The sequence below is a fragment of the Myotis davidii genome, unplaced genomic scaffold, assembly GCF_000327345.1.
Source record: "Myotis davidii unplaced genomic scaffold, ASM32734v1 scaffold384, whole genome shotgun sequence".
NCBI classification, from domain to species: domain Eukaryota; kingdom Metazoa; phylum Chordata; class Mammalia; order Chiroptera; family Vespertilionidae; genus Myotis; species Myotis davidii.
The window spans coordinates 520234-529771 of record NW_006295385.1 but is presented as its reverse complement, the minus strand read 5'-3'; the positions used below and the strand labels follow the sequence as shown (position 1 = coordinate 529771).

At 44.7% G+C, this 9538-nt stretch overlaps 1 protein-coding gene across 12 annotated transcripts in view; it reads right to left on the bottom strand.

Annotated features, from left to right (window-relative positions):
• Window positions 1-206: 206 nt before the first annotated feature.
• Window positions 207-9538, bottom strand: part of ST7 (suppression of tumorigenicity 7) — a 240475-nt gene continuing 231143 nt past the window's right edge. For 8 of the 12 annotated variants that reach the window (XM_006770008.2, XM_015567991.1, XM_015567997.1 and 5 more), the window contains 2 exons: window positions 8862-9001; window positions 6952-7983 (listed from right to left, as the gene is read on the bottom strand). In XM_006770008.2, coding sequence (XP_006770071.1) covers window positions 7864-7983; window positions 8862-9001 — 260 coding nt within the window. In that variant the 3' untranslated portion in view covers window positions 6952-7863. Of the gene's footprint in view, window positions 550-6951; window positions 7984-8861; window positions 9002-9538 lie in introns of those variants that run through there. The other 4 variants (XM_006770007.2, XM_015567995.1, XM_015567990.1 and 1 more) reach the window with 3 other exon arrangements.

Sequence of the window (9538 nt, the reverse complement as noted above, 5' to 3'; positions counted from 1 at the left end):
ACACTCAGTTTGGGGCTGCAAAAGATGGTACTCTTGAGCCAAAGAGATTCCATTTTCCAAGCTACTGACGGCAGGAGTGCTAAGGGCCTGCTGGGTTTCATGAGCAAAGTAAACCATGGGGTCCCTAGTAAATTAACATAAACCTGCAGGTTTACTGGGGACACAGAAACGTTTAGGATTGGAAGACACAGAAAGGTCACAACTGGTTACTGCAATACACAAAAGTTTATTTTTGACTTTTTTCTTTTTTGAAGGAAATAATAGAAATAAACATTAATAAATTTTGTACAACAAAAACAGCTTTTAATATGGAACAGACAGCCCATGAATGTTCTAAATCTCCAAATGGCTTCCCTTTTTCAAAGTCATGCTTTCTTGTGCTCTGGGAGGAATCAGCATGGAAACGTTGGTGCAGTCCACCGGGCGCAGAGAGTGGGAGGACGAAGGGCTTCCCTAGATTCGAGTCAACTGGTGCCACAGGCTGGACGGGAGGATGCTTTCCACTTTCTCCATGACAAAGTTTAAGGGGGCAAACAAAGTGCTGAGGAACTGCAGAGAGAGCGGAAAGGCGCAGCTGTCAGGACAGATCTCATTCAAGAGTATAAAATAAACCCCTCCGACCCAGGTTTGCATCTAAAGTTCTGTGTTATAAAAGCCTCAAAAGGCTGCAACTTCCTATTTATTCTACAGGAAACACTGGTTGATGTTCAAACCTACATTTCAGTCCCCACCCCTGAACTCTGAGAGGTAAAGGGAGAAGTGTCTCCTGACAACCCCCTTTGAGAGCCGCCCCACAATTCTGAGTCCTCCCATTAGCTTTTAGGATCCCCTAGCTGCCCATGCAGATGACCATCAAAAGGGATTGATAGGTGGCAAGTGGGCAAAGGAGTTAACATGGTGACAAAAGAGTTAAAAATGGTGACCACCTGCTTACCAAGCAGGGTATGGAACTCACTAAGTGAAAAAGGGAATTTTTTAAAATATATATATTTTATTGATTTCTTACAGAGAGGAAGGGAGAGGGATAGAGAGTTAGAAACATCGACGAGAGAGAAACATCAATCAGCTGCCTCCTACACATCTCCTACTGGGGATGGGCCCGCAATCCAGGTACATGCCCTTGACCGGAATTGAACCTGGGACCCTTCAGTCCGCAGGCCGACGCTCTATCCACTGAGCCAAACCGGTTTTGGCGAAAAAGGGAATTTTTAAAGTCAATGTTGTATGGCTGTGAACTGCTTTGGATCCTATAGTCTCCCAAACACCTATGCAGCCCATGCTCATTTCTGAACCACCTGCATCATGGCAGCCTGCATCACGACGTGCATCATGGGAGCCTGGGGAGGGCAGCCAACCGGCCAGCCTGCCAACGGTATGTCCTTGTTCAAAGGTGCTGCTCGGAGACTTTGGGGAGCTATTTCATTTGGTTACTAAACTTCCTGCTTTCCATGCAGAGAATAATTTAGCACATTAACTGTGCCTTTTAAGAAACCCAAGTGCTTCGCCAGAGACTCATTTAACGTAATCTCAAAACTGTCCTGATTGTGTCCTTGTGAAGAACCGCCTTCACTTCATGAACCATCTAATATTTGGCAGAAGAGGGGCCCAACTTAGCCGGCATGAGGGGCATTTGGAGGTTCCTTTGCCCTCTGTCTCTTCAGAACCCAGGTAACAACTCGCTAGGGTCCAATACCTGGTCTGAGTACTGGGGATTCCTTTGTCCTAATCCCTTGTCCATAGCACATCATTGTCTATATTACCAAGAATTTCCCATAGAAGTGATGTGAGTGTATATGCAGAAGGGAGTCTTGGTTCTTAGGGGGACTTGGTCAAAAAATGAGTGGACAGTACACTTCATGAAGTCAGAACAGGCCTCTTACGGGTCGTGTGTTCTATAGACTGTGGGTCTTCAAGGAAGGGTATGGTAGGCAAGTTTCCCAGATTCGTTTGACCTCAGAATCTTTCCTCCTCCTTTTTAAAAAGAACCAGTAGAGTACAAACTGTGGAGGCCTGTGACACATGCCAGCTGGATCAAGTGTGAGGATGTAAAGAAAACCCAAGGTAGTGTAAGACTTGGAGCCTTTCTCGTGCCGTCTTTTACATCCATTACATATATTTGCTCAGTGAGGCTCTTAAGCGCTGGGTGAGAGATAAAGGAGTGTAGGACAAAGCTGCTACTGTCAGGAACCTCAAAGCCTGGGACTGGAGGGAGCGGCACTAGCCTGTACCCAGCAGAGTAACAATGCCAGGTAGGCCAGGATGGAACAGGAGCACCAGGAGGACTCAGAAAGGGAGAGTGCTTCCTGGTGAAAGGATTGGAACATCTTAAAGTGAGGCAACTGAAACAGACCCCAATGGATGGTTGGGTATCAAAAGGAGAGATGGGGAAGGATGATAAGGTAAGAAACAGGAGTAAGTGGACCCTCCAGGCCCAATAGACAACTAGAAGAGAATGGGAAAACGACTCGTATGACCAGCAGATAATAAGTGGTCGAGCTTAGCTGGACGAGTTACAGGCAGAGCTTAAAAGTAGTTAGAAGGATGCTAGGGAGGGCCTAAAAGCCAGGCTGGATCTGTAGTTAAGAAACAGGCACTTGAGCAAAGATGGATGGCTCTTTCCTTCTTTAAGTGCATGCTAGATACAGTATAAGGCAATCTCCAGTCACCCTCTGAAACTAGCCTTTGAGTGCACAGAACCACTTTAGATGCTCGCCCTACAGAATGACTCCCTATGCATACCCTTTTCAGTTTAGAGTTGAACGAAGTTGTAAGACATCACGAGAGATATTGGCCCAGAAATGAGTAATTACTTCCTCTGAAAGAGTTTGTAAAATCCTGGTTATGAAAGGATAATATGGAACAAGTCTACTGATTGCATTAACCTAACAGGATAACATTATACAATTAAAAATATATACACATTTTAAACTTATTTTTATGTGTTCAGAGACTACCATGCTTCACAAATCACAGCATTTGCCTATAATGCTCATTTCCATAAAGAGGAGCTGGGTGCTAAAGAGGTCTGGATAAACCAGAGATTCCGACAGGGGTTGGAAGATGGGCCAGTGAACAGGCGATGTTGCTGGTGAGATTATCAGATCCTAAAGAGTTGACCAGAAACAATTTAGAACTGCTGACGGTGTGCCTGAGGGGGGGTAACTACCGAAGTACTAGCATGTGCCATGGGTCAGAGGAAAGGCGCGCTCGGCGTCTGCACTTGGGCTGTTCCCCGCACTGTAACCTGGAGACTTCAGGGAGCCTCAGCTTGGGCAGCAGAATGAATGGGGATGTTGTTACAAAGTTGGTTCGAAATAAAGCTGTTTGTTTGTTTGCTTTGTTTTGGGCACTGACCTGACTTGGATAACAAGTGCAAAAGGCAAGGCCTCTGGAAATCAGAGGTGAGCCTCTCTCCCTGCTTGACGTCTGTAATTACTCCTCTTCCCCAACGTGCACTAAGACCATGGGGCCTGCCTCCCTGGACCCCACCTGCCTTCTCACCAAGGTTCCACAGAGATTTAAGTCCCCCTACCTCCGAGGTATGTGATAATTTAATGCTCTCGCTCGCATCTAGAATGTTCCATCCTGAGGAAATTGAGAAAAGAGACCGCAGTTTTCTTACAGCTCCCAGTTGTGATGCGCTCACTTCATTACTAACCTGCTTTCCTCCTCAGCGCCCTGCCCCCCACCCTCCTTCCCACACCCCACCCTCCGGGAGAAGCTGCTGACCCTCTCATTTAGAAACAAAATGAAGGTCAGCAGCTTTCACTGGAGGCACTAGAACAAAGTTTGATAGAACCCATCTTGCTTGGGATGCTCATTTATATTTCTTTGCATGTTTAAAGATCAGTCCTTTTTTATTTTTATGTTTTGGCCAGAGACACAACCAATGCACACAGAGGAACAGCAGCTTCACTTGCAGACTTGGGAAGTTTACTGCGCGGAGAGGTAAGTCTGAGTGCGCAGCACCAGGCAACCCTGGAAGGGCTCATCTCTTTCAATGTCCAAAACCTCTGTCCAGAGGGCAGAGATACACAGTCAGATGCGCCGTGAGTCAATCAGTGTCTGGTGGCGAGAAAACGCAACTGAATAAATGAAAAAGGGAGAGTGACACTGCAATCGCCTGGCCCTCCTTTTCCTGAAGCACCGTCACTCAGAAGAAGGTGGTGGCGCCCAACATGCTCAGTGACCGTTAGAAACGCCTCTGCTTATCTGAATAAGTTCCAGGTGCCCCCTGCAATCAGACAATTGACATTTCACTGTAATCAATATCAGACTTCAAAGAGGGCAGGGCCTGTAAGCAAAGACGAGAGTCAGAAGCCAGTGGACTCATCTCGGGAAGGAAGGAGAAAGACTGCGGGGTAGACAGGGCCCTTCAAAGCAGAGGGGTCAGAAGGCTGACCTTCCCACGTCCTCTCAGGGCTGGGCTGGAACGTAACTTATTTATATGGGCACCTTATCTTGGGAGCCAAACATTCTAGGAGGAGTGAGTCCTAAGTCATTGAGGTAGATTAGATAGGGGAGCCGGCTGAAGCCTCTCATTCACTACTTCCAGGGGCTCCCATTGGCTGGGCTCCTTATTGACTGCACATCAACATGTAAACACACGACAGAGCCCCCACACTGCATGTGGCCTGGGGTGGCAGGGCCATCTCTGCATCTACTAAAAGTCATTATCCCAGGGACGTATCGCAGGCGAGGGCTGGGAAAGTCCGTTTCACAAGCAGCAGATGGTTGCAGGCAGCTTGTAGAGCAGCTGTGATAACCTGCAGGAGGCTTTGTGAGGGGCCCTGTGGAGTGACAAGGGTGAAAATGTGATGTGGGGAAGACTACAGGGGCGGCGTGGGGAGGAGGAGGACGACACGGCTCATCTCTTTCAGGCCATCCATCTTCCTTCCTCACAAAGTCTCTCCAGACATTTTGGAAACTGTTAAACCTTAATGAAGGGCAAGATGAATGTGATCCTCCAGACAGAGCTTTAAAAGCAGAAGCAAACTGATTTAAGTCATATTGGAATATTACAAGGAGCTGACCAAACGCCCACAGCTTGGTAGGGTATAAAATATGATGAGCCCCGCAAAGCAAAGTTATATTTTGTTCAATCATTTGATCTTAGACTCAAAACCAAAACTTGAAAACATTAAATAAGGAGCGTGCCCCTTGTCTGGCACCACAATGAACTCATCACGGACACTCCGGGGGCTGCACAACTTTCCCAGAGAACACCCAGTCCTCTATTTACTGTCCCCATCCTCCCAATCCCATCCTACTTAACGCAGTGTCCGGAGATGAGTCATTTCATTCAATGCCGTGGCTCTCACAGCCCTGGCTCCATACCTGAGTCACCTTGGGAGTGCCTGAGAACTCAGATGCCCAAGCTGCATCCCAAACCAATCAAGCCAGATTCCCTTGGGGATTGATGAGGGCAGGCATAGTAACTGTCAATCTCCCTAGATCCATGGTCGGCAAACCTTGGAGGTAGTCAGAGTTCCAGGTGGCCATCAATGCATTAGTTATCTTAAGAATTTGCAAGAGGAAATAGGCTTGTTTAATATAGTTTTGGAGGGCGGAGTAGGAACAATAGTGGGAATTAAAGGGAGGCCCATTTTATCAGGATAAAGAAAAGTTCTGAGTGACCCAACAATGAAATGGGCTTTGATGTTAACACTATATTGCCCAAGGAAGTCATTTTGACTGCTTGGGGGGGGGATTTTTAAAAAAGTGCACAGAAGAAGAAGGCCGCCGAATTTTGAGGAACGATTGGACAACAACATTACCAGAAATATGTGCATTTATTGGGATTTTATATGCTTGTGGAGCCTACGAGGCAAAAAATTTAAAACTCAGTTATTTATGGTCAGCAAAGTAGGGTCCCGAATTTTTTAGAAAAACTATGGCCAGAGAAAAGTTCAAGCAAATCCTATGATTTATTCGTTTTGACAAAAGAATCAAAAGAAGTAGGCACCTACAAACAAATAAGTTTGCCTTGGTTTCGGAAATATGGGACAAGTTCATTGAAAATAGTCAAGCTTGCTATCAACCAGGGCAAAATATAACAGTTGACGAGCAATTATTTCCGTCAAAAGCCAGGTGCAGGTTTACACAGTATATGCCTAATAAACCCAACAAATTTGGCATCAAATTCTGGCTTGCATCAGATGTTAGGAGCAAATATGTTTTGAATGGTTTTCCTTATTTGGGGAAAGATGAACAACAACCATTCGTCAATGCTTCTCAGTGAACACGTTGTTCTGAAACTTGTCGAGCCATATACAGGCTGTGGAAGAAATGTCACGACCGATAACTTTTTCACTAGCATGTCACTCGCGACAAAATAATCAAATGACTCTTATTATTGAATTGAGTAAATTTCTTATATGACCAGTTTGGCTCTGTATTGAAATAACAGTTTTCATTTTTTTTCAATTACCGTCACATGATAACATACAAGTACATGATAAATTGTGGATACCTGATAAGTTGCAGTTGCTCAATAAGCTAAACTAGTACTTGTTATTCGAATCTTTATGCAGTGATACTTGTTCTAATAAGTTGTTTATTTTATTTCTTTTGCGCCCTAAATTCATGAAAGAAATGTCGAATAACTTGTTATATAACTGTAAATAATCTAAAAAATATTAAAAATTAATTTTAAACAAATTTCTTTACACATTAGTTATTCTTTCACAATGCAGTCATTTTGATGGCTTTTGGGCAATATAGGTATATACTAAATTTCAGTCTTTCTAGTGTTAAATAGGTGAGCTCCCCATTGCTGAAAGGATTCAAGATGAGTCTACATGATCACCATCATGTTTCTGTTGAAGGCATTTTGTTTAAGGTCCCTTTCAACCCTAAGAGTCGATAATTACAAGTATAAAAGAAGAGAAGAAATGCTAGGCTGCATCTGATTTTTACACTGATTCTTTCTGCAGAAACCACTACCATTTATTTATTTAATAATCATTTATTGGAAAGCTACTATGTGCAAGGCACTATGCATAGCTTTGGGGATACAGAGATGAGGAAGACACAGTCCTGCTCTCAAGGAGCTCCCATTCTAAAAGGGCGACAGGCAAGTTTTCAACAATTATATAATACAATAAATGTGATCATATAGGTATGCATGAAATACTGTGGGATCATAGAGGAGAGATCTAACTCAGCTTAAGAGAAATTTAGAAAGCTGAGTATAAAGGAATAAAGAGGCACTAGTAGGGTGGACAAGTGGGGGTGGTGATGGGAAAGACCATGCCACGCAGAGAAAATAGCATGTGCAAAGGTACTGAGGTAACAAGACCCTGGTGCATCTGGGAAGGCTGAGCAATTCACTCTGGCCCTGAGCAGTGTCTGTGAAAGAGCTGGGAGAGATGAGGCTGAAGAGGCAAACAAGGGCCAGATCACAAGGGATCTTACATGCCATGCTAAAGAGCTGGGGTTTTATCTTAAAGGTGGTGGGAAACCACTGGAGAGATTCAAGCAAGGAAGTAACATGCTCTGACTTGCAATTTAGGAAGCACATTTTTGTGTCAGTATGAAAGAAAGACTGGCGAAGAATAAGACAGGAAGCAAGGAGACCGCTTAAGACTTGTAGGATTCCAGGCAAGAAATAATGAAGACCTAAACTAAGAGAGAGGCCATGGCAGTAGGAGGAGAAGATGTGGATTACATTGAATGATGTCTAGTGGCTTAGGAGGTTTCACCCAACAGGTTTTGGAGACTGGACAGATGGGATGTGGGGAGTGAGTGAGGGAAGAGTAAGGAGGACTGCTGGGTCCCTGGCTTGCGTGACAGGATGCTACTGCGGAGGTCAGAGATACAGGAGGGGAGCGATTTTGGAGGTGAGGAAGAAGGGTGATGGGTTCAGTTTTGGGAATGTTGAGATTGAGGTCCAGGTGGGAAATCCAGTTCATCTTCAAAAGGCATGAAAGTACTCTTGCAATTCCAGTCCCTGACCTCTGCCGAGCAGAGAGTGTCAACCACCTGGAAAGGGAGGACATCAACCCAGCTACGCTAAAAACCATCCTTTCTGACTCCATCCGCCTTGAAATCAGAAGGGAGTTCCAGGAAAACAATGGATATGCTTTTCCTTATTTCTTCTGTTTGAAACTCATCTGTGGCAAAGACAGTTAACTTATCCTGTGTGTGCACGCCGAAATGGTCAGTTTCAACACGGAAACAGTGATTCTTGATGGTCAATTGCTGGTGGCTTTTCTGATTAAAGCTCCTCTCCACAATCCTCCTTAAAGATTCTTACTGGACTTACATATTTCTAAATGTCATATCTATGTACTTCTTACTACTACAAGCTCTTCACACCCTCTCAGTTCATTTCCCAAATAAGCCAAAGCAGCGGTCGCCAACCTTTTGGACCTCACGGACCACCAGTGGTCCGATGACCACCGGTTGGCGACCGCTAAGCCAAACGTTTGTAATCATTTACAAATTTTTAATTTAAACCATCTTTGAAAATGTAAATCTCATATTTCTTGAAAAAAGACTCATAATATCTAAAGATTGAAAATAATGTCATTCAATTATACAAAACTAAATAACCTCCCAGACATATTTCATTTTGCTAAGAATCCCTTCGTTATTTATTTAATCCTTTTAGACCTTATGCATTTGGGGGAAACTGCTGAGAACTCTTTGTGTAGGAAACAAAGTAAGGCACACATTAACGAACAATCTATACGTTCTAGTTTGAGCCTGAGCCCTTAGATTCCACTGATGATAAGGAAATTAAATAGTGAGCAATACAGGCATATCCTTTTCTATGCAACTGCACCCCATTTCTCTTATGTTGCTTCTCTTGCTTTCCCCTCCCCTTCCCTGAGGCCTCCCTCTTGGCAAATACTCACAGCTTTGGCGAAGACCCCCATAAGTTCTGGAAACTGATGTGTCAAGAGGGCCAGCATGGCTGTGAAGGAACACAATCCGGCAGTAAAGAGAATAAAGAAGGGAAGCTCCTTCTTGGGGTAAACTGAGACCTCGTGGAAAGCTGTGGGGAAGATCAGAGGGAATATCAAGGCTGGAACACCAAGCATTCTCAGGGAATTTCTATATGTGGGACGGACTCTTCAGAGCTGTGGCTGAAGCCTGTTGCAAATGAAAAAGGCAGGGCACTTGAACAAACCATGGTCAACATTGGAGCCAGCCTTTGGCTGCCTAACTGCTTCTCCCAAGTCCATGTTCAGCCGTCAGTGCTCTATAGGAGCATGACAGAGCTCATGTGGGGATGTCACACATTCACGGGCAGGGACAGCAACACCATCTACGCCTAATGTATAATATTCCTTTCTCGAAAGCGAACACAAAGGCAACAAAACTTTATTCAAATTATAGAACACATGTTCATTGTGTACAACCTGGAAAATCCAAAGTCCGTACACTGAGAAAAGAGCTTGTCTCCAGCTTTTCGCCTGCTTGGCATTTTTAACCATCACACGGCAGCGGCAGCGATACCAGTTCATCTGGTGCTTTTTCCTGGTGTGCGCTAGGTATGTTGGTGGGGGGGCCGCCCAGACACAGACGTTCA